The sequence below is a fragment of the Macaca mulatta genome, chromosome 20 (assembly GCF_049350105.2).
Source record: "Macaca mulatta isolate MMU2019108-1 chromosome 20, T2T-MMU8v2.0, whole genome shotgun sequence".
Classification (NCBI taxonomy): Eukaryota; Metazoa; Chordata; class Mammalia; order Primates; family Cercopithecidae; genus Macaca; species Macaca mulatta.
The window spans coordinates 19,732,461-19,759,590 of NC_133425.1; the positions used below are offsets into that span (position 1 = coordinate 19,732,461).

The 27,130-nt window shown below is 48.6% G+C and overlaps 2 protein-coding genes across 12 annotated transcripts in view; one reads left to right on the top strand and one right to left on the bottom strand.

The window, feature by feature from the left end:
* Window positions 1-642: 642 nt before the first annotated feature.
* Window positions 643-13,504, bottom strand: KNOP1 (lysine rich nucleolar protein 1). 5 transcript variants are annotated; one of them, XM_077986371.1, is made up of 6 exons: window positions 13,435-13,504; window positions 12,700-12,889; window positions 9,442-10,355; window positions 6,701-6,769; window positions 4,597-4,674; window positions 643-1,520 (listed from the first exon to the last, which is right to left on the bottom strand). In XM_077986371.1, exons 3-6 carry the CDS (start codon window positions 10,351-10,353, stop codon window positions 1,200-1,202), a joined length of 1,380 nt encoding a protein of 459 aa, XP_077842497.1. In that variant the 5' UTR covers window positions 10,354-10,355; window positions 12,700-12,889; window positions 13,435-13,504; the 3' UTR covers window positions 643-1,199. The 5 variants fall into 5 exon arrangements, with proteins under 5 accessions (XP_077842497.1, XP_077842498.1, XP_001083772.4 ...); XM_077986372.1 differs by having other exon boundaries at window positions 12,700-12,868; window positions 13,309-13,504; XM_001083772.5 differs by lacking the exon at window positions 12,700-12,889.
* A 34-nt stretch (window positions 13,505-13,538) lies between these two features.
* The window catches only part of IQCK (IQ motif containing K), a 140,069-nt gene continuing 126,477 nt past the window's right edge, over window positions 13,539-27,130 (top strand). For 5 of the 7 annotated variants that reach the window (XR_013410823.1, XM_015125656.3, XM_077983441.1 and 2 more), the window contains exons 1-2: window positions 13,573-13,764; window positions 25,688-25,752. Coding sequence is in view for 5 of the 7 variants with exons in the window: in XM_015125656.3 (XP_014981142.1) it covers window positions 13,584-13,764; window positions 25,688-25,752 (246 nt within the window). In the remaining 2 variants the exon portion in view is untranslated. 7 annotated transcript variants of the gene reach the window in all.

The window sequence follows — 27,130 nt, forward strand, 5'->3', positions numbered from 1 at the left end:
AATTTTAAAAACTAGCTGGTTGTTATGGTGCACACCTGCAGTCCCAGCTACTTGGGAGGCTGAGGTAGGAGGATCGCTTAAGCTGGATAGGTAGTTGTTGCAATAAGCCATGATATGCCACTACACTGCAGCCTGGGTGACAGAGTGAGACTCTATCTCAAAACACACACACACACATGTCCCTGGGAATCTGTCATTGGTTCATTTGCAGGACTAATCACTCTTCCTAAAATGCCTTGTTCAGAATCCAGTCAAAGCACAAAAAGACAAAATCCTGCCTCAGCACTTAGGGCCGAAGGGAGGCCAGTGGAAAAGGCAGGACGGGTTTAAAGGTGCATTTCCCAGCAGCAGCAGCAGCAGCAGCTCAGCCACATGTGTTTGGCAACAACTCAGACCCCTCGCTGCCCACAGCTGCTCTATGACGGGGGAAAGGAAAAGGGAGGAAAAGGAGCTTGCAATTCTCCGTTCCTCATTCACTCCACTTTTCATCAGAGATGCAGACTTTTGTCATAGAACTTTTTCCTCAATCCAAAGACATTTCCATCCCCAACGAGGATTCTGGTGGAAATTCCCTAAAGGGAACATTCAGAGTGGCGAAGAGAGAACTTAGGGCTTCGGGTACAAAAGTAAAACACCCGGCACTTAGTGGCTGGGTGACCCCAGGCAATTTTATTACTTTATCCCTGAACCTCACTTGCCTCATCTATAAGACGGGACTAATAATAGCACCCATTTCATAATTATGAAGATTAAATACGTTATGGAAAACACTAGTATTTGCCTAGCACCTGCTAAACACTCAACAAAGGTTAACTGTACATATCGACGTCTCAAACAGGGACGGAATGTTTAACACAGAAAACAGGAGGTTTTAGCCACTCACTCGTTCTCCTGGCTCCCGAAATATGAGCTGCCCCACCCCAGTTCATCCAAGCCCATCAAGATAGTTGTCCTTGTCCTTAATCTCCACAGGTGTTCAATGTGAGCCAACTGTCAGATGGCTTTCATTTGCACGACTGAATAAACCATTTATGCCTAGTGTTCCATTACTGGAACGCTAAGCTTATGGGAGTTATTTATATCCTGCTGCTCGAGGTCATCACCAAGATCTGATTTTTCACAAAAAGAAATATAATCTCCAGCATAAATGTAATAATCAAAGCAATTGTGGCAGTTTTTGGGGGACAAAACTCTAGAGTTTAATCTTCCAGCTTGACTGACTTGGAAGCGTTCCTGTCAATGTAAAAGATCTTGTTGGGGGCAGTGGAGAAACCAAGGCCGGCTCCGCGGCTGTGGCTGTACTTCCAGCTCATGGCCCGGTCGTAGTCCCGCTGCAGGTTCTGCTGCAGGCTGTCAGCCGCCTTCTTGCTGAGGGCCATGTTGGGTCTTGCAGTCGTGCTGGGGGCGCGGTTGGACGGAGGAGGGGACAGGTTTTTGAAGCCACCCATAAGTCTGAGAAATTTCAGTTTCTGGTCTTCGTTCTCAAAACCAGCAGTATCCCACTGGCCAAACTGGGTTCCCTGGGAAGAGAGGAAGAAGGTGGCTATTTCCCTTGAGTCCAAAGCCCTTTGCTTCCCTTGCCCCCAGCCTCATCAGGGAGGGCCCAGCAGATTAGACGGCTGCTGTGTACCAGGCACAGTGCTAATAAGCTCAATAGTGGATTATTCCATTAATCCTAACGACAGCCCTATGAGAACACTGCTGTTATTGCCATTGCACGGAGGAGGAAATAAAGGTCTGCAGCTTAGCTGGAGACAGAAACCTAACTAGTGACCCCCAGAATTCAAGCCCAGGTCCAGCCAACACCACTGCCCACCTCTGCACACAGAGCTGCCTTTCTGCCTTCCTCCTCGTTTCCTAACTCATGGCACGCAGCCCAGTGTGCCTCACTTCACAACACAGCACACTCCCCCCACCTCCCACACAGCGCACCTCCCCCCACCGCATACCTCCCCCCACCACCCTACACAGCGCACTCCCCCAGCCTCCCTTCACAGCGCACCTCCCCCTGCCTCCACCCACAGCGCACTCCCCCAACCACCCCACACAGCGCACCTCCCCCTACCTCCGCACCCCTCACCGTGCACCTCACAAGACAGCATACCTCCCCCACGTCCCCACAGGGCGCACCTCCCCTGCAACACAGGGCACCCCAGAGCCCAGCAGCCGGGCCCTCAACCAGCAGCCTAACGTTGGGTGAGTTGGAGGGTGGGAGAGGGCGAGTGGGAATCTGAAGTGTGCTTCTCAGAAGCACTGTTTTATAGCGGGAAGGGGTGCAGGCCCACAGGGGTAAAGGTCACACAGCCAAGTCAGACTGAGCCAAGCCCAGGAACTCGGGGGTCCCCATTCCAGCCAGAGTGCTCTACCACCTATGTGCGAGAAAATGCAGGAGAGCCCCTCCAGACCCCCTTCTTCCCAGGTCGGCGAGAGAGGAAAGAAACTCACCTCCCGAGGAGACTGACTCTGAAGTCAGGCAGACCCGGGAGGAAGCCTCCCGTGGGTGACCCTGCTCAAGTCCCCTCATCTCTCTGAGCCTCAGCGTCTTCATCCCTAAGGTGGGGCCATAACATCCCCTCATAGGGCTTCAGTGAGACATATGGCAGATTTGACACCAAAAGCCCAGTGCACAATGCATGGCACACCCGAAGCCCTCAGTGACTGGCCACTCCTCTCCCCCTACCCCAACCAGACTGCAGACCTCCATGCCGCCTGGCAACTTTCCGCTCCCAAGCCAGATACCAGCCCAGCACTTACTCCTGGGTTGGCTTTGGGAGAATAAGAACCAGTTGTCGCTACAGCTGACCTGAGTGAAGCAGTGACACATTCTCCCAGCTTCATGGTGGCCCAGACGCAGGAATAATGACAGCTCCCCTGCCCTGCAGTTTCTAGAGTGAGAGGCTGTCTATGACCACCCCACATGGGTTTTAGGGAGAGCAGGAGGCTGCTAGCTGGTCCTGGGTGAACCGGCACTTCCGACGGCTGCTGCCCACCCAGAGAGCCACTTCACCACACGTCTCAGTGGCACGGCATGTCCTAGGCCCTGTGCCCCAGGATCACTCTCCTGACGTCCTTCCAGGGACAGCCCCCAGGACATCAGCTCCAAATCACATTGCCATTTTTCTTGTCTTCCCTATTCAAGCTGGATGTCCCATCAGCTGGGCTCAGCTCAGCTCAGCAGGGTGGCATGCAGAGAAAGGGAGGCAGGACCCATAACAAAGCCCCACTCCATACCCCACCAGGCCAGGGTACGAGTCCCATTTTACAGGCGTGGACAGAGGCTCGGGGAAGGTACTTGGCCAGAGTCCCACCACTAGACAGTGGCGGAGCCAGTAGTGATTTCAGATCTTTTGATTCTTTTCTGAATGCTCTGACAGAGCCGGAAGGCCAGCCTCACTGGTCACCCAGACCCTTCTTTTCCTCTCCCCGAAATCCAATCTATGAACAAGTCCCGCCAGCTGCGCCTCCAAAGGAAATCACCAAGCTGTTTTCTTTGTCTATCCTCTGCCACCATCCTCAGGCTGGGCTGCAGCCTAGGGGCTGAGCCTTCTACCAGGTCTTCCCGCTTGCCAGTCAGTGCCCTTCAGCTGATCCCACTTAGCCAGATCCCAGGCCAGCTCTCTACCATGGCCGATGAGGCCGAGGCCTGTGGCCTGCAGCCCTCTTGTCCCTCGTCCCAGCTGCAGTGCCGTGCCTCACTGGCCTTCCCTACAGATCACTCCAGACCCCTTCCTACCTTAGGGGTCTGCACCGGCCACTGGCCTCACTGAAACGCTCTTCCCCTGGTCTCCTGAGGGCTGGGGCCCCTGCACCCTGAACATCTCTGGACACGCGTTACCATCTCCGAGCCCTCGCCCATCGGTTGCAGCCCCCGCCCGCAGTCTCTCTCCAACTCACTGTACTGTTTCCTTCTCCTGACCGCTACTGCCACCTCAACTGATCTTCCTTTCCTTGTTTGCTGAGCACTTTCCTGCCACGCTCACCCAGCTCTGGCCTCTAGACCGTGAGTGCAATGATGGGGATCACATGGGCTTTGTCTGCTCCATGTCCAGCACCCAGCACAGAGCTCCACCGAACCCCAGCAGGGCCCCAGCTTGCCAACCTCGCACTCTCCGGCCTCATGATCCTCGCACCCTCCTCCCTCCTGAGAGATCTTCTCAGGCCTGGCTTGGACATTTCCCAGTCAGAGTGGATCTGAAAACCAGGCCTGAGAGAGGCCACTGCCACCCCTCACCTCTGCCTCTTGCCCCTGTTCCTAACAGCCCCTCGAGGGCATGGTCCACCGCTGGCAAGAGCTCGCTGGAATGTGTCCTCGGTGATTAATCCTTAGGACACCACACCAGTCCAGGGCTGAGACAAAGGTTCAGGCAGCTTATCTCACGGGTCAGCTCTCTAGGAGGGAGGCAAGTGCCCCTTTCAGAAGGAAGGAAATTAGCTCAGCACCAATTGTGCTGTGGAGGGAGCCAGCTGCAGGCTGGGGCTGCCTCTGGGGCCTGGACACACTTGGTTCTCCTGCTCCACTCCTCATGCTGGAGGCGAGGGGAGGTGTCAGGAGGTTGAGCGTGCCACCTCCTCGCAGAGCCCTAGCCCCAAACTTACCGTCCACTTCCTGGTTTCAGAAGCTTCCGTTTTGCCTGACTCGCGATCAATCTCTTCTTGCAAGGCCTTTCGCCTCACCTGAGCAAGAAGGATAACAGAAGGGGGCCATCAGACACAGAGATCTTCTTTCAAGTTTAAAACCCAGGACAGAGACGGGGCTGGGGGAACGGAGCATGGGAGGAACTAGCGCAGCTTGACTCTGCTACAAACGATAGGAAGCTACTATCAAAATATTCTCTTAGCATCTCAAGAGCTGTAGCCCCTTGGCCTATACTGGGCAGGGTCATTTATCCTCTTTAGCCTCTTAAGAATGAATTTTCCTAGAAACTGAGGCTTAATCACCTTCACCATTAGAACAGTTTTTGTTTGTAGCAGCCATGTGAGATGGAGACTTTCCCAAAATGCAACGCCAAAGCACCGCCTTCTTGTGCAGAGGACACCATAGTTAACTTTTGTGACAGTAAAAGTGTTTTCTACAAAGAAAACAGGCTGTGGAGTCAGGCAGAGGGTGGTCTGTATGTATATATGTATTTACTGAGACAGAGCCTTGCTCCATCACCCAGGCTGGAGTATAGTGGTGCGATCGCAGTTCACTACAACCTCTGCCTCGCAGGCTCAAGCGATTCTTCCGCCTCAGCCTCCCAGGAGCTGGGACTACAGGTGTGCGCCACAGCACCTGGCTAATTTTTATATTTTTAGTAGAGAGATGATTTCGCCATGCTGGCCAGGCTGGTCTCGAACTCCTGGCCTCAAGCAATCCACCCGTCTTGGCCTCCCCAAGTGCTGGGATTACAGGCGTGAGCCACGTGCCTATCTAGAGGCTAGTTTGAATCCCCGCACTGCCATTAACTAGCTGTGTGGCCTTGGGTAAGTCACTCAACCTTTCTAAACACTGGTCTATTTAACCACAATAGATGGACCTATCAGCTACCTTGACGGGTAATTAAGAAAAACAAGGGTAAATAAGAAAAATATCTATGTAGATATCTAAGAAGAATATCTACGTAAATATCCAGTAGAGCACCTGGTTCCATCTCATACGTGGTTGCCAGCATGGCTCAAGGCCGCCACTGGAGCACCAACTGAGCAATTAATTGCTGCTATTTATTACGCACAGATATGAGGCCGGCCACTGCCGACTGCCTCACAAACATGGCCTCACTTGGTTTTCACAGCAGCCTGTGACGGTCCATGCTGTCATGAGCCCCACTTCACAGACGGGGAAAACGAGGGTCGGTGAGATCAGTGCCTGCCCAGGTCCCCCGGTCAGTAATGGTCTAACACCAGGCCCATATGGCTACCCCTATGTCCTGCCAGGCCTCAGGGTCCAGGATCATAAAAATCCCCCAAGTTGCCGGGCACAGTGGCTCACGCCTGTAGTCCCAGCACTTTGGGAGGCTGAGGCGGGTGGATCACCAGGTCAGGAAATCGAGACCATCCTGGCTAACATGGTGAAACCCCGTCTACTAAAAATACAAAAAAAAAAATTAGCTGGGTGTGTTGGTGGGCCTGTAGTCTCAGCTACTCGGGAGGCTGAGGCAGGAGAATGGCGTGAACCCGGGAGGTGGAGCTTGCAGTGAGCCGAGATCATACCACTGCACTCCAGCCTGGGTGACAGAGCAAGACTCCGTCTCAAAAAAAAAAAAAAATCCCCTAAGGCCAAAAAGTCCAGTTCCTGCAGGGATGCATTTGCCAGGGAATCTGGGCACGACAGAAGCAGAAGCTGATTCACAACAAAACTTCTCCTCTGAATGCTCCTGAATTAGCCCGGGGGGGGGCAGCATGTGGGCCTGGCTGAGCATGTGTCACCTGCCCAGCTGCAGGGTCTTAGGGACATGTCCCCCACATCCTGCAGCAAGTAACAGGGAATGGCCAGTCGGGCCTCTCGGCCACGGCCACGGCAGCCAGAAGGGCCCCCAGCGTGAGGATGGGGAAAGCACGCATTCCCTGCCCGGGAGGTGTGCGTTGGCGGTTAGCCCAGTGGCCTCTGGAGTCCCTGGTACCCCTGAGACCAGGATCACATAGCCAGTCTGGCAGGCGGCAAGTGAGACTCCAGGGGTGGCAGGAGGCAGTGGGAGGGGCCTGAGGAGGGTCTGGGCTATACCTGGTCTATGTGCGCCTCATCCATGTTGCCTTTCTTTTCCAACACCACCTCTAAGTCCGTGTCTGTTTCCTGCAGGAGAGGGCAGAGCTGGGTAAGGTTCAAGTTTACAACGAATGGCCTCTGCCCCTGCACCCAGCGGGGTGAGACCATGACAAAGTCCAGAAAAGACCTCAGACCATGGCATCACCCCCAGCCCTGCCACCTAGAAACATCTCATAGTCAGCAAAGTCCTTCCCATCCCTTCTCTTCCACAATTCTCCTGCAAAACAGTAGTATTAACCTATTTGACAGATGAAGAAACTGAGGCTCAGACAGGTAAAGTGACTACAAGGTTACCCCATGGCTCAGGGACCTGTTGATTCTAACCCACATCTCCCGACCCAGGGCTTTGTGTCCAACCTTTCCCACTACACACGTCACTTACCTCCTATGCTGACACCAAACTAGAGGACAGAGGCTGAAGACCACACTAAATGCACCACGCTCTCCCACCCGCCTTGGCCCTGAAGACCCCCCAACAGCGAGACCTCAGGCCAGCCACTCTCTTGGGGTTCTTCGGTAATGACAAATGCTGATATTTCACGCGTCCTCACTTGAGAAGCGGGCTCTGCCTGGCACCTAGCGTCACGTGTGTGATGACCCTGGAGGCCCTCTCCATTCCCATCACTCATCCAGGCCCGGAACACATGTGCATTTGCCGGACTGGGTGGGCTGCTGTGGGAGGTACAGTCCCCCTCACAGATGTTAAGCAGAGGGAACTCCCTTTCACTGAGCTCCTGGGAGACGGGATTCTAGAGTCTGATGGTGGCTGCGCCCAAGCTTCTAGGGTTCCTCCCAACTGCAAGTTTCTGAATAAAGGAAGATGCTGGTAAACCAAGGCTAATGGACTAGTGCAAAGCTGGAGAAATCCCGCAACCAAAGCTAACACCTGGAGGCCTTTGATATGGAGGCCACCCCTCCCCTCCCTTCCCCCTCTAACCAAGCAATGGCTGGTTCAAGGTCACCCAGCAGACTGCTGCAGAGTTGGGAAGAGAATCTGGGGTTTATGCTAATAGAAGACAGTCATTTCTGGGGCTCCAATAATACCTGCTTCTGTAAGAGATTACATAGATGATTTCTGAGAAGGGATAAATGCTAACTTCAGAAGCCAGACTAGCTGAGTTTGAATCCCAGCTCCACCTCTTGCCAGCTGCCTGACCTTAGACAAGGTATTAAGTCTCTGGAGCCTCAGTTTCCTGATCTGTTAAATGGGGGTGCCCACAGCAGCTACCTCACCAGACAGGTAGGAGGATGAAATGGGTTGATACATGGCAGTCTGGGCATACAGTAAGCACTCAAGAAATGTCAGCCACCGGCCACACGGAAGGGCCGGACACTGTCTGGAGCAGGACACACACCCTGAAACAAGACACACACCATCTTGTTTCTGCCCACACGTCCGCACACACCTGAGGATGGGAATGGGGGCCTGGCCCTGGAAGGGGCTCAGCTGGGAAAGGCTGTGGGTCTGGGGAGCCCCCAGCCCTCCGGCTCGCCTCAGGTCTCCCTCTCTCACTCCAGGCAGCCTGGCAGGCTGAAGACAGCGGGTGTCTGTGCTTTTCACCAAGCCATCATCTGCTCCTTCCCTCCTGGTAACAGAACTCCAGTTTTCCTCTCAGAAACTGCCTTCCCGCATCTCAGACAGTGTGGTTTAGTTGTGACTGACACCCCCTGCCCTTCACCTCAAGTTTTTCTTTTTTTGAGACAGTCTCACTCTGTCACCCAGGCTGGAATGCAGTGGTGTGATCTTGGACCACTGCAACCTCCACCTCCCAGGTTCAAGCGATTCTCGTGCCTCAGCCTCATGAGTAGCTGGGAATACAGGCGCCTGCCACCATGCCCAGCTAGTTTCTGTATTTTTAGTAGAGACGAGGTTTCACCATGTTGGCCAGGCTGGTCTCGAACTCCTGGCCTCAAGTGATCTGCCTGCCTTGGTCTCCCAAAGTGCTGGAATTATAAGCATGAGCCACCACACCCGGCCACCTTTGGTTTTAGATTAGAGCTTCTGGATAGACTGATCCAACTGAGGCCTGTGACAGTGGCCCTGAGATTTCTGTCATAGTTTTACAGGGGCCACCTTCTTCCTTTGGGGGTAGCTGAACTGCTGGGATGAAAGCCTGGAGCTGCCGGGACCATCAAGCCACGATGTGATGGAAGAGGAGGAGGAGGATGGGCCATAAACCAAGATAGAAAACTACAAAGCCCAGAGCTGAGGAAGTCTCACACAGGCATCTCCTGCTACCCAAATCTATTTGATTTATAAATTTTGTATACTGAGCTCTGATGATACTCAGATAGCCACGGGCACTGTTATCTCACGTTACTTGGTTCCTGAGTTTTGGATAGCAAGTGGCAAGAGTTCAGAAAGCAAGGGATTCATCTGTAAAATTAATCCCAGTTAATTCAGACCCTGATGGCAGACAGGGAAAACTTGGCTGGTTTCAGTAGCAAAGGATACCTGCAATTATCGATGATGCTGCATGAGCCCCTGGATCCAGCCATACCTGAAGCTAGTTTAACCATAACCTTTTCAATTGCATGTCAATAAACTCCCTATTCCGGCTGAAATTAATTTAACCAGGGTTTTAGCTATAAGCATGAGTACTCGTGCATGTGCAAACATGCACACATGCCTACACACCCCTCCCAAGCCCCACCCTTGATTCTCCCATGGCAGAGTCCATTTCTGAAGGAAAACCTACCTCCTTCCAAGGGTCTCCTGCTACCCCACTCTCTTTCCTCGTCTTCTTCTTCCTTTTGAGAGCTGGCTCCTCGATGACTGGCTGCTCTACCTTCTTCTTGGACTTCATCTTTTTCTTTGCAGAGGCCTTAGGATCATCACTTCTGGGGATGTATTCCGGAGCCTCAGCTTTGACTGGCTTCTTTTTACTTCCTTTCCTAGGGCTGCTCTCCATGGACCGGGAGGGCTTGGAGTGGCCTGGGAGGGTGTCTTCCTCCTGGTGGATTTTTTTTTTCTTCTTCACCTTCCCGTTGTGTTCTCTGGGGCTCTTCCGCTTCCGTTTCTGCCCCAAGGCTGCCTGTCCCTCATCCTTCTTTCCCACTGAGCAGGTGTCCGCAACATCCCTGGCCTCCCTGGCCTCGCAGAACCAAGGGTCCTGGACTGAGAAGGCTGTGGCATCCCGGGCTCCCTTTTTCTCCTTCTTGTGTTTTTTGAGCTTCTTGCCAACTCTGGTTTCCTCCTCACTCTGTCTAGGGTCTGGGGAGGTTTTCACCCCAGAGGCATGGGACATGGCCAGAGGTGACTTCTTTTTCTTCTCCCCACTGAGGAACTCCAAGTGGCCAAGCACCTGCTTCCTGGGGCTGGGTGACTTCTCTGCCCGTCTGGCATGCAGCAGTGTCTCAGGTTCCACATGCCCCTCGCAAGGGGTGCTGAGACCCGTCTTTTTCTTCTTCTTTTTCTTCACTGGAGGCATCTCAGGCGCCTGCCCATGGACCACACTCTTAGAGGGGGATGTGGCTCTTACAGAAGAAACATCGGCCAAGTAATCATCATTGTTTACAACTGAGTATCGAGTCCCTGGTTCTTTGACCACTTTCTTCTTCTTTTTCTTCTCTGGGACCCCAGGGTCTACTTTGTGTGTCTTGGTGATCATTCCTGAAAAAACAAATGGTACAAGTTACCCCTATACCAAGCCATCCTGTGTTCAGTTCTACTAAGCATTGCCAAGAGCCATGTTTCTTTGAGTGGGTGGACTAAGCATTACGGGATAGGGAAAATGGACATGATTCCTTTAGAGCAAAAAAAGAAATACAATAGAAACAGCATAAATTTTATATCCAGACAGCCCTAGGTTCAAACCTAAATGGTTCTCTCACCTTAAGTAAATCAGCTAACCTCCCTGAGCCTCAATTTCTTCATCTGGAAAATGGGGGAATATAACACCTCCTTCCTCAAAAGGGTGTTGAAAAGAGTAAATGAGACAACGCATGAAAAGTGCTTGGTACATTGTGAAATCCCTTTTTCTTTTTTCTTTTTTTTTTTTTTTTGGAGACAGAGTCTTGCTCTGTCGCCCAGGCTGGAGGGCAGTGGCATGATCTTGGCTCACTGAAACCTCCGCCTCTGGGTTCAAGTGATTCTCCAGCCTCAGCCTCCCCTGAGTAGCTGGGATAACAGACAACCGCGATCACACCCAGCTGATTTTTTTTTTTTTTTCCTTTTTAGGAGAGACGGGGTTTCACCATGTTGGCCAGGCTGGTCTCAAACTCCTGACCTCAAGTGATCCGCCTGCTTCAGTCTCCCAAAATGCTGGGATTACAGGCATGAGCCACCTTGCCTGGCCTAGTTTCACTGTTTTTAAAATGTGAAGTTGATTGCCAACACTGAATGAGTCACAGTGATACACAGTACTGAGGGCACCCAGCTTGTCTTGGACAGATACCATGGAAGCACCTGTGAGAAACGGCTGTGGGGTCCTCAATACCCTTCAGCGTCCAGCTGGACCACTTCTCTCACTCCAGTCCCCAGCCAAGTTCCTGCTGCTCCCTGCACTAGACATTCCCAGAATTTAGAAGCAAAATATCCCAAAATATCTAACAGGCAGTTAGGATTATGGGAGAGAAAAGAAAAGCTTCTCCATCCTGCAGCCGTCCTCAGCTTCAGAACCTACAGGGTCCACACTGGAGCTGGCTCACTGTTAAGAGCTTCAAAGAGCCAGGCCAGGCCTGAGCTACAGGTCAAGTTCATTCATAACTCACTCCAGGAGCACCTTGAAGAGTCAAGGGAATAACTATACTCATTCATTCCTGTCTGCCCTGTTTCCTGGTTTATTTCTAGCATCCTGCTCAGTGCCTGGCACATATCAGGTGCTCAATAAATACTCACTGAATGAATGAATACATGCTAGAGAGACAGAGATGAACAACATAAACCACCACCCATCAAGAAGCAAGTAGGTGTGGAAGGAAATAAGGTTTAATAACAAGGATACAAGTGATAAAAGCAAGTGGTAAGGTCAGGGTGGTAGAGGTTGTATAACCTGTCCTACCAGTTGTCAGGAAAATTTCTGAAGAACAACTGCAGGATGGTGCTACTAATCCCTGAGACAAAGGTACTGAAGGCAAGCGGCTGAAGGGACAGGCTTGATTGGACAGATGCTTTGGAGATGTTCACTGGACAGGTGAATATATGGATGAGGTGTGTTTGGGTGGCCGTGCTGACATGGGCGACATAAAGTTAGGAATGTATGGGTGGTGATTAAGCCTTGAACAGAACAAGCCTGAGACAAGACCTCAAAAAATACAGTAGTCCCCGGCCCAATCCCAGGTTTCCCATTCCCAGGTTTCAGTTACCCCGGTCAACCCTGGTCCCAAAATAGGTGAGCACAGCACACCAAGTTATCTTGAGAGGGAGATCACACGCGTGCAAATTTTATTACAATATACTGTTGTAATTGTTCTATTTTATTACTAGCTAGATTGTTGGTAATCTTTTACTGTACCTAATTTTTTGTGAGACAAGATCTCACTCTGTTGCCCAGGCTGGAGTGCAGTGGCATGATCTCGGCTCACTGCAACCTCCACCTCCCCGGTTCAAGCAATTTTCACACCTCAGCCTCCTGAGTAGCTGGGATTACTGGCATATACCACCACGCCCGGCTAATTTTTGTATTTTTAGTAGGGACGGGGTTTTACTACGTTGGTCAGGCTGGTCTCCAACTCCTGGCCTCAAGTGATCCGCCCACCTCGGCCTCCCAAAGTGCTGGGATTACAGGTGTGAGCCACCGCACCCTGCCCTACTGTGCCTAACTTATAAACTTTGTCACAGGTAGTATACAAAAGAAAAAACATAGTTATATTTAGGGTTCGGTACTATTTGTGGTTTCAGACATCCACTGGGGGTTTAGGAACGTACTGCCCGGGGATAACGGGGGAGGGGGACTATTGTATTGGCATTTAAATAAGTGGGCAGAGATAAAAGAGCTTGCAAAGAAGGTGCAAACCTTGAAATAGTGTAGTCAAGAAAGCCAAGACGACTTCAGAAGAGGGGAGTGGCCAAGAGATCTGGTAAGAACAAAGAATCCACCGGGAGGTTGCGGGTCAACTCTTAATCCCCTTCTCTCCCCATCTCTGCCATTTAGAAAAGTACAGATAGCATCCTCCTCTTGAGCCCTGCGACCAAATGCATTCACTCTTTCAAAGAGAAAGGAAAAGAACATTACAGTGCATGTCCTGCAAACACATATGCTTTCTACAAAAGCGCTTTTAAATTCCCGCGGCAGCTTTGTGAGGATCATTGTGAATACCCGACCTCACAAGCTCCAGAGACTAATAATTCACTTGCCCTAGGTTCCAAAGCCATCAAGTGGAAAACAGGAGATCGGAATTCCACCCACAGGACTCCAAACCCAGTGCAGCAACACCCCACTCCCCCGTAGGATCACCGGCAGGACGCGCGGGAGCCAGGAAGTGAGATCGGTGCCTCCAGGGCTCCCATGCGCCCAAGCCTCCGCAGCAAACAGACTGGGAGGGATTACGTGGGGTCCCAGGCCCGGCTCTGAGGCGGGAAAACTTTCTGGAGGCGGCGGCCTCAGGCCGGAGCAGGCGCGCACCGACTGAAGGGGTCGGATTTAGGGATGCGGGTGGCCCGCATTTCCCCGACTTCTCCGCCGCGCATTTCCTCTGGTGTAATCTCCAGACCCCGCGCCGGCCCGCCTGCAACGCATCCTGGCACTCACCGGTGGGCGAAATTTCCCCGCCTCCACGTGAGAGCCCGCTCCGCCGCGACCCGGAAGTCCACTTCGAGTCGCCGGCCCACCCTCTCGGGTTCCGGTTTCTTCCGGGTCGCGGCCTCCCGGCGAACGCGGTTACCGTGGAAACCGCGGCCATGGCTGCACCGCGGCAAGTCCCCAGCCACACAGTGCCCCGTAAGCCCAGCTGCTCTACAGACTCGTCGTTCACCCGGACGCCGGTGCCCACCGTGTCTCTCGGTTCCCGCGAGCTGCCTGTCTCGCCGTGGCAGGTCGCCGAGCCGTCAAGCAAGAATCTGTGGGAGCAGATCTGCGACGGTAGGCAGCCCGGGCTGGCCGAGAGGGGCGGGACCCGGGTGGGGGCCGCGTTTGAGGAGCGCCCACTGTGCGCCTGGCGGCTGACGGGCGGGGCCGCCGGGCAGCAGCTCCGCGGGCCCGGGCTCCTCATTTTACGCACGGAGAAACTGAGGCTCGGAGAGGCTAGCCCGCGGTTACGCAGCGCGGCCTCCAATCGCCATCGGTAGTGAGGTCAAAGGCAAGGGAACAGCGAGGGAAAGCTGAATAAAGAGAACCATGCGGTGTGGACCAGTGGTTCTTAAACTTCATTTAGTGAACAGAAAAGAATTGCTGGGTCAGGGGCGGGGATCTTGTTAAAAATGTAGGCTCCCAGGCCCCGCCCACAGAGCTTCAACTTGGGATGCAGGGAATCTGCACTTTTTAAAAAAGAGCACCCCAGGTAATCCTAAAGTAAGTAGTCGGCGGCCCACGCGTTCCGTAACCATGGTGTGGACAAACGGTAAGTATTAGTCCCTTCTTGCTTCAAACCTTCCTTAACCTCCCCAAACGGAGTTGAGCACATCTTCCTTTGTGGCCCTTCTCAGTATTCGTTACTCAGGTTGGGCAAATTATTTAACTTGTTACCCTGTCTGCAAAGTGGGCATAATAATGACACCTATTTCGATGGTGTTAGGAAGATGGAACCAGATAGTCACAAAAAGTGCTTAGTGAACAGCGTGATTTTAGGAGTGCAAAAGGCTTATTGGGAAAAGAAACAAAAACTGCTCGATTTACAGAAGGAGCTGCGAAAGCGCTAGTTCTTAATGAATAATGTTGGCTGGTGGTGGTTTTTTTTTTTTTTTTCCACTAGACCATAAGCTCCTCAAGTTCAAACACTCAGATTTTTAATTCATGTGGCCACCATCACTACCTAAGCTGCCTGAAACGGCGCGGTGAAACCCCGTCTCTACTAAAAATACAAAAAAAAAAAAAAAAAAAAAATTATCCGGGCCGGGCGCGGTGGCTCAAGCCTGTAATCCCAGCACTTTGGGAGGCCGAGACGGGCGGATCACAAGGTCAGGAGATCGAGACCATCCTGGCTAACACGGCGAAACCCCGTCTCTACTAAAAAAACAAAAAAAAAAATTAGCCGGGCGAGGTGGCGGCGCCTGTGGTCCCAGCTACTCGGGAGGCTGAGGCAGGAGAATGGTGTGAACCCGGGAGGCGGAGCTTGCAGTGAGCTGAGATCTGGCCACTGCACTCCAGCCTGGGCGACAGAGCGAGACTCCGTCTCAAAAAAAAAAAAAAAAAAAAAAAAAAAATTATCCGGGCGTGGTGGTGTGCGCCTGTAATCCCAGCTATTTGGGAGGCTGAGGCAGGGGAATCCCTTGAACCAGGGAGGTGGAGGTTGCAGTGAGCCGAGATCGCGCCACTGCACTCCAGCCTGGGTGACAGAGAGAGACTCCGTCTCAAAAAAAAAGAAAAAAAAAAAAGTGGTTATTTAACATTTGAAATGTGGTTAGTGCAATTGAGGAACTGAATTTCTTGTTGGACCTAATTTATTTATTTATTTATTTTTTTTTTTTGAAAGTGTTGCACTGTTGCCCAGGCTGGAGTGCAGTGGTGCTGTCTGGGTTCACTGCAGCCTCCACCTCCCGGGTTCAAGCGATTCTCCCGCCTCAGCCTCCTGAGTAGCTGGGGTTACAGGCACCCACCATCATGCCCAGCTAATTTTTTTATTTTTATAGAGAAGGGGTTTCACCATTTTGGCCAGGCTGGTCTCGAACTCCTGACCTCAGGTGATCTACCCACCTCAGCCTCCCAAAGTGCTAGGATTGCAGGCGTGAGCCACCGGGCCTAGCCTGAACTTAATTTTAATAAATTTAAATAGCCACATTTGGATAGTAGCTACTGTATTGGATAGCGCAGATCAGTAAATGTTTATTGAATGGAAAAAAAGAATGAATGTACCAGTATATGTGATGACTTGAAAGAAGTGGAGAATACAGAGAAGGAAGAGAATAGTAGACTTAGTTGATAGATGCCCTCAAAAGTTGTCTATTTCAACCCCATCCAGTACTTAAATTCCTTCTCCAACCTTACATCGTGCTGGAAAAATCCCTTTCATTTTGGATGTTCTCTTTGTCACTTTCACCCCTAGGTCCTTACCTCTTGGTGCTATGATTCAGGGAGCTAATCACTCCACCTCAAAGAGTCTACTCAGATATTTGACAGTAGTTATTATGGCTGTCTTTCCCCCAGAGCTTTCACTTCTCCAAGCCAAACAGTGCCTTATGATACAGTTTACTAGAGGATTGTTGGAAAAGTTACTCAGCCTCATCTGTAAAAGAGAGATAATTGTTGTACCTACCTTACAGGGCTGTTGTGAGGACCAGGTAAGGATGTATGAAAAGGTGCTTAGCACAGTGCCTGGCATTTAAAAAGTAGTCAATAAATGTTCATTATTGTTGACAAAGAAACATGCCTTGTGTTGTGATTTACACATTGAGTTTATTTTGGTCAAATAGGCCTCTAGAGAGAAAGCAAAGACAAAGGGTTTTGGTGTTCTCTGAAAAGCAAGTGAATTGATGCCACTTAGAAAATGATAGAGTTACAGAATGAGGTCAGGCATGGTGGCTCACGCCTGTAATCCCAGCACTTTGGGAGGCCGAGGCGGGTGGATCACCTGAGGTCAGGAGTTGGAGACCAGCCTGGCCAACATGGTGAAACACTGTCTCTACTAAAAATAACAAAAAATAAGTCGGGCGTGGTGGTGGGTAATCCCAGCTACTCGAGAGGCTGAGGCAGAAGAATCGCTTGAACCTGAGAGGCGGAGGTTGCAGTGACCTGAGATTGTGCCACTGGACTCCAGCCTGGGCGACAGAGTGAGACTCCATCTGAAAAAAAAAAAAAAAAAAATTCAGTGAGGTCAAGGTCAACATTGGCAAACTATACACATGGGCACTGTGATGATTATTATAACCTAGATGGATAAACCCAATTCTTAAACATCTGACAAATGCAGTTTTCTATAACATGTAGGAAATTCAGTTTCTCACAACAAACATGAAAAAACAGGCTTTGTAGTAATCCTATCTTTGAGGTTAAGTACTACATTCTATTAAGATAATCTCCATTTAAGCGACAAATTATCATAGCAAACACACCTGCCAGAAACTCAATTTCATGAAGACAAAATGCAAAGTCGGTAAATAACTTACACAGACCTTAACCAACCTGATTAGTGCTCTTTTATATGTATGTGCATGCTCACCATTATAACATATTTGTAAATATTCTTCAGTTTTCGCCCTCATCTTTCCAGTGACAACTGAGTTTTGTATTCGAAAAAGCACTTGTGTGTCAATAAACTTCTTCCCTGCCAACACTTCTAATCAAATCTTACAGTAGTTTGTGACTTGCTGTGTTCATGGTTTTAATCAAGACAGTCAAAGGATGTTAGGCTTAACAGTTTACTTTTTTTTTTTTTTTGAGATGAAATCTGGCTCTGTCGCCCAGGCTGGATGCAGTGGCGCAATCTCAGCTCACTGCAACCTCTGCCCCCCAGATTCAAGCAATTCTTCTGCCTCAGCCTCCGGAGTAGCTGGGATTACAGGCACCCGCCACCATGCCTGGCTAATTTTTTGTAGAGATGGGGTTTTGCCATGTTGGCCAGGCCTGACCTCAAGTAGTCTGCCACCCTCCTCTTCCCAAAGTGCTGGGATTACAGGCGTGAGCCACCACGCCTGGCCTTAGTTTCCTATTTTGATATGCTGTGATAGCATCCTCACTACTGTCATTGGTTCATCACTTAATCAATCAAGCACTCTCTGACCTTAGCCCCCAATGCTGTTGTAAAATCTGGTCTTTCATTTCACCTGCCAGATACCGACATGGATCAGTTGTGAATCAATACTTGTTCCTCCAGCGCAGCCAATGAGCCAGCTGAAGAAAGATGACCCCAACTGGCTCTCGGCACTGCTCAGCAATCAGCATCTCTCAGTGCCTTCTCCCATTGCCTGGTTCTACTAGTCCACGTTTCTAACACCTCCTGAAATGTTCTGTGATACCTCTTAGCATAGGAGGCATTCACTGAGAAGAGTCAGGCAGTCAGGAGTGGGGAGGGAGTTCGCTAACGCCCATCTGTACACGTGGAAGAAGCTCTCAGCCCGCTACTCGCCGCCCAGCTCTCCACCTCTGCTTACCATCCCCTTGCTGTTCCAGGATCCTGCTCTATCGCTCACCTCCTCTACTGTGCCTTTAACATCTCTACTAGCTTTTTCCTCCAAACACCCCTGGCCTGTCATCTCAGGAAGAAACCTCCACTTTGACCCTATATCCTCTTCCAGCTCCTATCAGTCTCTCCTCCCCTCTCAGCAAGCTTCTGGAAAGAACACACTGCTCTTGCTCTTGTCCACACCACTTTCATTCTCATTCCCTTATCAACCCAGGGCAGACCAGCTTCTTCCTCATTTCTCCCAAGAAATTGTTCTTAAGCATTGAGCCAACTTGTATCTACCAGGGCTGGGAACTGTTTTCAATGCTGGGCCAGGCGTGACTGCAGGCACTGTTTTAGACGTCAACAACTTATCTCCATCTCCACAAATGTTACCATTGTTCACTCAGCTGCCCAGTCCAGCCTTTTTTTTTTTCCTTGAGACAGAGTCTCGCTCTGTTGCCCAGGCTGGAGTACAGTGGTGCAATCTCTGCTCACTGCAACTTCCACCTCCCGGATTCAAGCAATTCCCCCGCCTCAGCCTCCCTAGTAGCTGGGATTACAGGCACTCGCCACCACGCCCGGCTAGTTTTTGTATGTTTAGTAGAGATGGTGTCTCACCATGTTGGCCAGGCTGGTCTCGAACTCCTGACCTCAGGTGATCCACCTGCCTCAGCCTCCCAAAGTCCTGGGATTACAGGTGTGAGCTACTGCACCCGGCCTGCTTCCTTTTCACTTTCCACGGCCCCACACTCTCATTTGCCAGTCCTTATAGATTCTACCTGTTTAATATCTCCCACTATCCCCACCCTGCCCCCACTCCCCACCCTCGCCAGTCTTCTTGTCTGCTGCCTTAGATCAGGCCCTTACCACCCCCTGCTTGGATTGCTGCTGTGGCTTCTTAATTGAGGCAGGCCTCCTTCCAGACCACATCCCACTGGCTATCGTAGGAACCTCTCTAAAATTCAAATTTAATCGCATCATGCTGTGACCTCTGATGATTTTCATAGCTTACATAATAAACTCCTCAGCTTAACCCTTAAGCTTCTTAACATCCCATCTCTGTTTACTTGTCTTAGTTCATAACATACCATTCACCCAAATCATCTTAATGGCAACCATTTATTGAGCTGCTATTTATGTGCCAGGCATTATGCTAGGTGCATTACTTCTCATTTAAGCCTCATAGCAACCGATGAGGAAATTGAGGCTTAGAAAGATTAGGAAACTTGTCCAAAGTAAGTGGCAGGGTCGGCTTCAAACTCAAGTCTGTTTTGACTCTCAGGTTCAAACCCTGGAACAAGACACCAGCATGGTTTTGAAGCGTGGACTGGGAGCACCTACATCAAAATCTCCTGGATACATGTTAAAATGCAGCTTCCTGGCTGGGCATGGTGGCTCAAGCCTATAATCCTAGCACTTCAGGAGATGGAAGGGGATGGATTGCCTGAACTCGGGAGTTCGAGACCAGCCTGGCCAACGTGGTGAAACCCCATCTCTACTAAAAAAAAAAAAAAAAAAAAAAAATAGCCAGCTGTGGCAGTGTGTGCCTATAGTTCCAGCTACTCAAGAGGCTGAGGCAGGAGAATCACTTGAACCTGGGAAGAGGAGGTTGCACTAAGCCAAGATCATGCCATTGCACTCCAGCCTGGGCAACAGAGTGAGACTCCATTTAAAAAAAAAAAAAAATGCATTTTCCTTGGCTTCCCTTCCTGGCCTGATGGGCCAGACTCCTTGGGGGTGAGTCCTTGAGTTCTGGATTTTAAAACGGCACTTCAGTACCATTGTTGTGTTGTGTACTTGGAGTCACAGAAAACTATTCCTCCAGTGCACCATACTATTCCTCCGTGCCTTTCCACAAGCTTTGTCTCTTCCTGGAACATCCCTGCCTTCTCATTTATCTCTCTAGACTCAATCCACGTGGCCCCTCTTCTGAAAAGCCTTCTGTAATTCCTCAGGCCAATTTCAAAGCCTCTTCTTTCCGCTCCTCTAGGCTGTGGTTGAAGCCCTCTACAGCAGTACTTTCACTTCTCATAACCCTTGGTTTATCATTCATCCCCTCTCTGGAACATAAGCTCCTCTGCCCTGTTCATCTGGCTCTCCAGCAACCTGGTACAACCTCCCACTATAGTATATGCCTGTCAAATGTTCATCTCATTCACTCCTAGCATCACCTTCTTGTTCCATCCCCTTCCAATAAGCTACTGTGGTTCAATGATACATTTTTGTTGTTGTTGTTTGAGTCGGAGTCTGACTCTGTCACCCAGGCTGGAATGCAGTTGTGCGATCTCAGCTCACTGCAAGCTCCGCCTCCAGGGTTTACTCCATTCTCCTGCCTCAGCCTCCTGAGTAGCTAGGACTACAGGCGCCCGCCACCACGCCGCGATTTTGTTTTTGTATTTTTAGTAGAGACGGGGTTTCACCGTGTTAGCCAGGATGGTCTGGATCTCCTGACCTTGTGATCCGCCCGCCTCGACCTCCCAAAGTGCTGGGATTACAGGCGTGATCCACCGCGCCCGGCCACCAGTCAGTGCTACATTTTAATTGTTTCTATCAGGAACATGTTCAGCTGCAAATAGCAGAAAGCCCAACTCATAATGGCCTAAACAAAGATGCTTAATTATTCTCACATCCCAGAAGTTGAGGGGAGAGGGTTCATTTGTGGTACAAGGGCTCCACTCTGCCAACAAGTTTCCAGGCTCCTTCTGCTCTGCCTCTCCTAAAATGTTGCCTTTGTTGCATAAAACGAACAACCACTTTCACTTGTTCATAATGTTCATTTAATATGCATATAACATTAAATTGCCCTAATGCCATTTATAAGCTTTGGTGATTGAAAGATTGTAAACATTTGTACATTTAATATAACTGACTTAAAAAAATTTTTTTTTAATTTTTATTTTTTTGAGACAGGCTGTTGCCCAGGCTGGAGTGCAATGGTGTGACTGTGGCTTACTACAGCCTCAACTCCCAGGCTCAGGTGATCCTCCCACCTAAGCCTCCCAAGTAGCTGGGATTACAGGCGTGTGCCACCAAACCCAGCTAATTTTTATATTTGTTGTAGAGACAGGGTTTCGCCATGTTGCCCAGGCTGGTCTTGAACTCCTAGGCTCCAACAATCTGCCCACCTTGGCTTCCCAAAGTGTTAGGATTACAGGTGTGAGCCTGTAATCCATGCCTGGGCCCCTGATTTTCTTAAGCATTTCTAATGCAGAACAGAGCAGATAAGCACACTCTTCTAAGCACCAAAACAACTCTTGGAAATTGAATTAATTAAACTATGGTAAATCAAGTTGTTTTAAATAGTCCAGTACTCTACAAAGTTAAATTCTTTTATGCCTTTCAATGTAAAAGCATCAGTCTGTAATCATATTTCAGATTGAAACCACAGGGAAAACTGACATTCTCAAATATGTTAGATTCTCTTAAACATTACAGAGGTTTTAAGTAACACATCAGATTGTCTTGAAGCTAAAGTATTTTCCCATACTTCATACTTCTACATAATCATTTCAACTATATGTCTTTTGTGATCATATGATGAAGAAATTTGTATTTTTTCCATCAAATTTAAGTGAACTCCTGAGAGATTTCACTGGAAAAAATATGTTAGCAAGTAATAAAGAAATGCAAATAAAAATAAAATCCCATTTTTTTTCTTTTACAGATGTTGAAAAATTTTTAATGTATAAGATTGATTATACTCTAGAGAAACAGGCAGTGTCACTATTGGGAGTACAAGTGACTATAAACTTTTTGGAGAAAAGTTTGGCAATTTGGCCCAAATTTTAAATTATTTTTTCCTTTGGCAGAAAAAATTCCACATCTAAGGATCCTACCAAAACACCTCTTTGCAGATCAATGATATTTGTATAAAGATGTTCATTGAAACATTGTTTATAATAATAAAATAATGGAAACAACCCAAATGCCCATTAAGAGTATAATGGTTAAATAAATGTGGTACATCATGTATGTAGCAACATTGAAAGGAGCCTCATATTTAACACATAGAATGGTTCATAGCAGGTAATGGGCTTGCAATAAATATAAGTGAATGAATAAGGCATCAAAAGTAACTTACGATATGGTTGGTTCTGTTCATCCATTCATTCATTCATTCAGCCAGTATTCTGTGGGGAAGTGATGGTGAGAGAACAGATCCCGGTGCTCCCTCACAAAACATATAATCTATTAGAAAAGATAGTCATTAATGCCAGGCGTGGTGGCTGAAGCCTGTAATTCCAGCACTTTGGGAGGCCAAGGTGGGCAGATCAGTTGAGGTCACGAGTTTGAGACCAGCCTGGCCAACATGGTGAAACCCCATCTCTACAAAAATACAAAAATTAGCCGGGCATGATGGTGGGTGCCTGTAATCCCAGCTACTTGGGAGGCTGAGGCAGGAGAATTGCTTAAAGCTGGGAGGCGGAGGTTGCAGTAAGCGGAGATCATGCCACTGCACTCCAGCCTGGGCAACAGAGCAAGACTCAGTCTAGAAAAAAAAAAAAAAAAGAAAAAAAACAAGATAGTCACTAATTTTTATAAATTTCAAATAAGGCACAAACTAATATGAGTTGTGAAGAAAAAGGACACAGTATTATGTGGTTCTATGCATGGGCAATTTGACCTAGCCTGGGAAATTGAAAGTAAACAAATGTATTGTGTATTATATACATATATTAGTAAATACATTGGAATCCTACCACTGGGAGGCCAAGGCGGGCAGATTGCCTGAGCTCAGGAGTTCAAGACCAGCCTGGGCAACCCGGTGAAACCCCATCCCTACTAAAATACTAAAAATTTGTCTGGCATGGCAGAATGTGCCTGTAGTCCCAGCTACTCAGGAAACTGAGGCAGGAGAATTGCTTGAACCCAGGAAGCAGAGGTTGCAGTGAGCCAAGATCGCGCCACTGCACTCCAGCCTGGGCAACAGAGCGACACTTTGTCGCCGCCCCCACCCCCCCGCCAAAAAAAAAAAAAAGATTTGGTTGGATCTATGCCATATCTAACAATGGTTTTAGGATTGCAATAGGACTAAGTGTGACTTTTACCCTCTACATAAGACATCCCTGTGTTATTTGAAATTTTCTTTCAATAAGTATGTCTTGCTTTTGTAATCAGACAGAAGTATAAATGTACACATTTTAAGCCCAAATAAACAGTTTCACACTATATCAGTGGTTCCCAAGGCAGCTGGGGAAGAAGGGTGAATTTACATGATTGCTGGAGAGGAAAAAAAATGGTAGAGCTGGGGCTGGTATGGTAGGCAGAATTCTAAGATAGCCCCCAAGTTTCTTGCCACCTTGTGAACACACCTCAGTTATTCAATCAAACGCTAACCTAGGTGTGGCTCTCAGACTTTCCAGATATGGTTAAAGCTTTTAATCAACTGACTTTAATATAGGGAGATTATTGTAGCTGGGCCTGACCTAATCAGGTGAGCCTTTAAAAGAAGTCAGAAGTCAGATTCAAGCAGAAGAGATTCTCCTGCTGCCCTTGAAGTAGCGGCAACCAAGTTGTGCATCACCCATGGCAAGAACCTGAGAGTGCCTTCTAAGAGCTGAGAGGGTCCCCAGCTGACAACCACAAGATAGCAAGGACCTCAGACCTCAACCACAAGAAACTAAAATTATTTTTTATTTTTTTGAAATGGAGTCTCACTCTGTCACCCAGATTGGAGTGCAATGGTGAGATCTTGGCTCACTGCAACCTCCACCACCCGGGTTCAAGTGATTCTTGTGCCTCAGCCTCTCAAATAGCTGGGATTACAGGTGCCAGTCATCACATCCAGCTAATTTTTGTATTTTTAGTAGAGATGGGGTTTCACCATGTTGACCATTCTGGTCTCAAACTCCTGGCCTCAAGTGATCCACCCACCTTGGCCTCCCAAAGTGCTGGGATTACAGGTCTGAGCCACCATGCCCGGCCAAGAAACTAAAATTCTATCAAAACCGAAATTCTATGAACAACCAATGAGCTTGGAAAAGTATCCCAGCCCTCAGAGATCACAGCTTTGGCTGATACCTTGAATTCAGCCTGATAAAACCCTGATCCATTCTTGGACTCCTGATGAAGGGAATTGTGAGATAATAAATGTGCGTTCCTTTATGTCAATGATTTGTGCTAATTTGTTACACAATAATAGAAAACAAATACAGTTGGTATTGAGAAATAAATTGCTTTTAACCTGCAACCTGACATTCTTGTCCCCAGCCTGATGCTTAGGAGTTAAAAAATATATATATATGTTGAGAAGTGGAGGAAATACTGTACTATCTGATAAGTAACTAGGTAATGATATAAAACTTGTGTCCATATGACTGTATGCCCTCAATACCATCTTGCCCACAAATTAATTTTTCCTCATGACTGTAAGTGACTGTACAATTGCCTTGACAACATGGACCTTTCCAGAAATATTTTTATCAGTCTTTGCTTTAGGGATGTAACTAATACTGGCCATGAGCATTTTCTGTTCCTCTGTTAGTCATAGTTGTTGCAACCCTGTAGAACTTATGTGGACTGTTTTTTGTTTTTTTTTTTTGAAACAGAGTCTCGCTCTGTCGCTCACTGAAACCTCTGCCTCCAGGGTTCAAGTGATTCTCCTGCCTCAGCCTCCTGAATAGCTGGGATTACAGGTACCCAGCACCACACCTGGCTAATTTTTTTTTTTTTTTTTTTTTTGAGACAGAGTCTCACCCTGTTGTTCAGACTGGAGTGCAGTGGTGCAAGCTCAGCTCACTGCCACCTCCTGGGTTCAAGCAATTCTTCTGCCTCAGCCTCCCAGGTAGCTGGGATTACAGGCGCACACCACCACGTCCAGCTAATTTTTATATTTTTAATAGAGACTGGGTTTCACCGTGTTGGTCAGACTGGTCTCGAACTCCTGGCCTCAAGTGATTCACCTGCCTCAGCCTCCCAAAGTGCTGGGATTATAGGCGTGAGCCACCGCGCCTGGCTAATTTTTGTATTTTTAGTAGAGATGGGGTTTCACCATGTTGGTTAGGCTGATCTCGAACTCCTGACCTAGTGATCCACCCTCCTCGGCCTCCTAAAATGCTGGGATTACAGATGTGAGCCACCGTGCCCGGCCGTTAGCCTCTCTTCTGCATGTGCTCTCAGTGTCTTCCCTTAACCAACCTCTGTGTTCTCTTCCTCCCTTAATTCCTAATAGTTTCTATCATGTTGGCAAAATCTGAAGTTGTGTCCTCTAAGGAAAAGGGTCTCAGACTCTTATATAAAGCCTTTTTTTTTTTTTTTTTTTTTGAGACGGAGTCTCGTTCTGTCGCCCAGGCTGGAGTACAGTGGCGTGATCTCCGCTCACTGCAAGCTCCACCGCCTCCTGGGTTAACGCCATTCTCCTGCCTCAGCCTCCCTAGAAGCTGGGACTACAGGCGCCTGCCACCACGCCCTGCTAGTTTTTTTGTATTTTCAGTACAGACGGGGTTTCACCGTGTTCGCCAGGATGGTCTCGATCTCCTGACCTTGTGATCCACCCACCTCAGCCTCCCAAAGTGCTGGGATTACAGGTGTGAGCCACCATACCCAGCCTCTTGCTGATTTTAAGTACCATTAAATGTTAATTTTAAATTACATTAAATGTTAACCTGTTACGGCCAGTTGTTTTTTCATTTCTGTACACCACCAGCCAAAATAAAATTTAAGAATGTTTTATTCAGAGAAAAGGAAATTACATCAGAAACTGCAGTGAAGTATGGAATTGAGGATTTTTTTTCCCCTTTCCTTTAGAGTATGAAGCTGAGCAGCCTCCCTTTCCAGAAGGATATAAAGTCAAACAGGAACCTGTGATTACTGTAAGTATTACCCAGGCCTCAACCTAAGCAAGAAGCTCTTAAATGAGAATAGCACTGATGGCCTGTGAATGTCACACAGTGTCACTGAGTTCAGGAGGTGGAAAAGGGAAAGCATTGGAGCGAGAACCAGAAACTTGGGGCTAACCCCAGCTCTAATACTAACAGTGTGACTTAGAGGGCATCACATAACCTCTTTGAGCGTTAGTTTCAGCATCTATCTGTCTATCTGTTTGTCTATCTGTCTTTATTCTGTCTTATAAAAACTTTATTCTGTGATTGTTCTTTTTCTCCTAACATCCTGTTTTTGCTTTATGGATGCAATTCTTTTTCAGATTTCTATCTGTCTGTCTGTCTATCTATCTATCTGTCTGTCTGTCTGTCTATCTATCTATCTTATCTATCTATCTATCTAATCTATTTTTGAGACAGGCTCTTGCCCTGTCGCCCAGGTTGGAGTGCAGTGGCACAAACTCAGCTCACTGCAACCTTAGTAGCTGGGACTACAGGCACCCGCCACCATGCCCGGGATTTTTTTGTTGAGATGGAGTTTCACCATGTTGTCCAGGCTGGTCTCAAACTCCTGACTTCAAGTGATCTGCCTGCCTCGGGCTCCCAAAGTGTTGAGATTACAGCCGTGAGCCACTGCGCCCAGCCAGATTTCTGTATTTATTAAATGGGACAGATAATCCTTGACTAACTAACAGGGCTTCTGTGGTGCTCACATGAGATCCTGGATGAGAAAAGCCTTTGCAGTGGATCTAACACCATGTCCATGTGAGGGGCAGTTGCAGATAGACCAAGTTTCTCTGCATGCCAGGGTAGACAAGATGAAGACTGTGCTAAGGAGAGAGGGCTAATGACAGGGCAGCCAGGAAGAGAGGCCCTCATGAAGTCTACGTTGGAATTAGATAGGAGCTTGATGGAGTTTGAATTTTTTAAAAAGCAAGTCTCTGAGAGATGAAGGGACTTGAGCATGGTAACACGGATGGAATCAAAACCTGTTTCTCGACTTCTAGTAACTTCCATCACTGCAGCTGCCTGTGACAGAGACATTGTGTCTAAAAACTTTATTCTGTGATTGTTCTTTTTCTCCTAACATCCTGTTTTTGCTTTATGGATGCAATTCTTTTTCAGATTTCTCTGCCGATACAAATCACAGTTCTCTTCCCTGAATTCTCTGTGCTTCTTCCAGGGTCAGCTGTTCTGACAATAGATGTTGGTCTTTGTCTTTTGTGCTATGATCTTCTTGACCTGTATAAAGAGATTTGATTGCTTATTTAAAATGTACAATGGTCCTGAGTGGATTTTTCTATATAGCTGGTATATTAGGGTTCTCCAGAGAGACAGAATCAGTAGGCTATATAGAGAGATACGTATA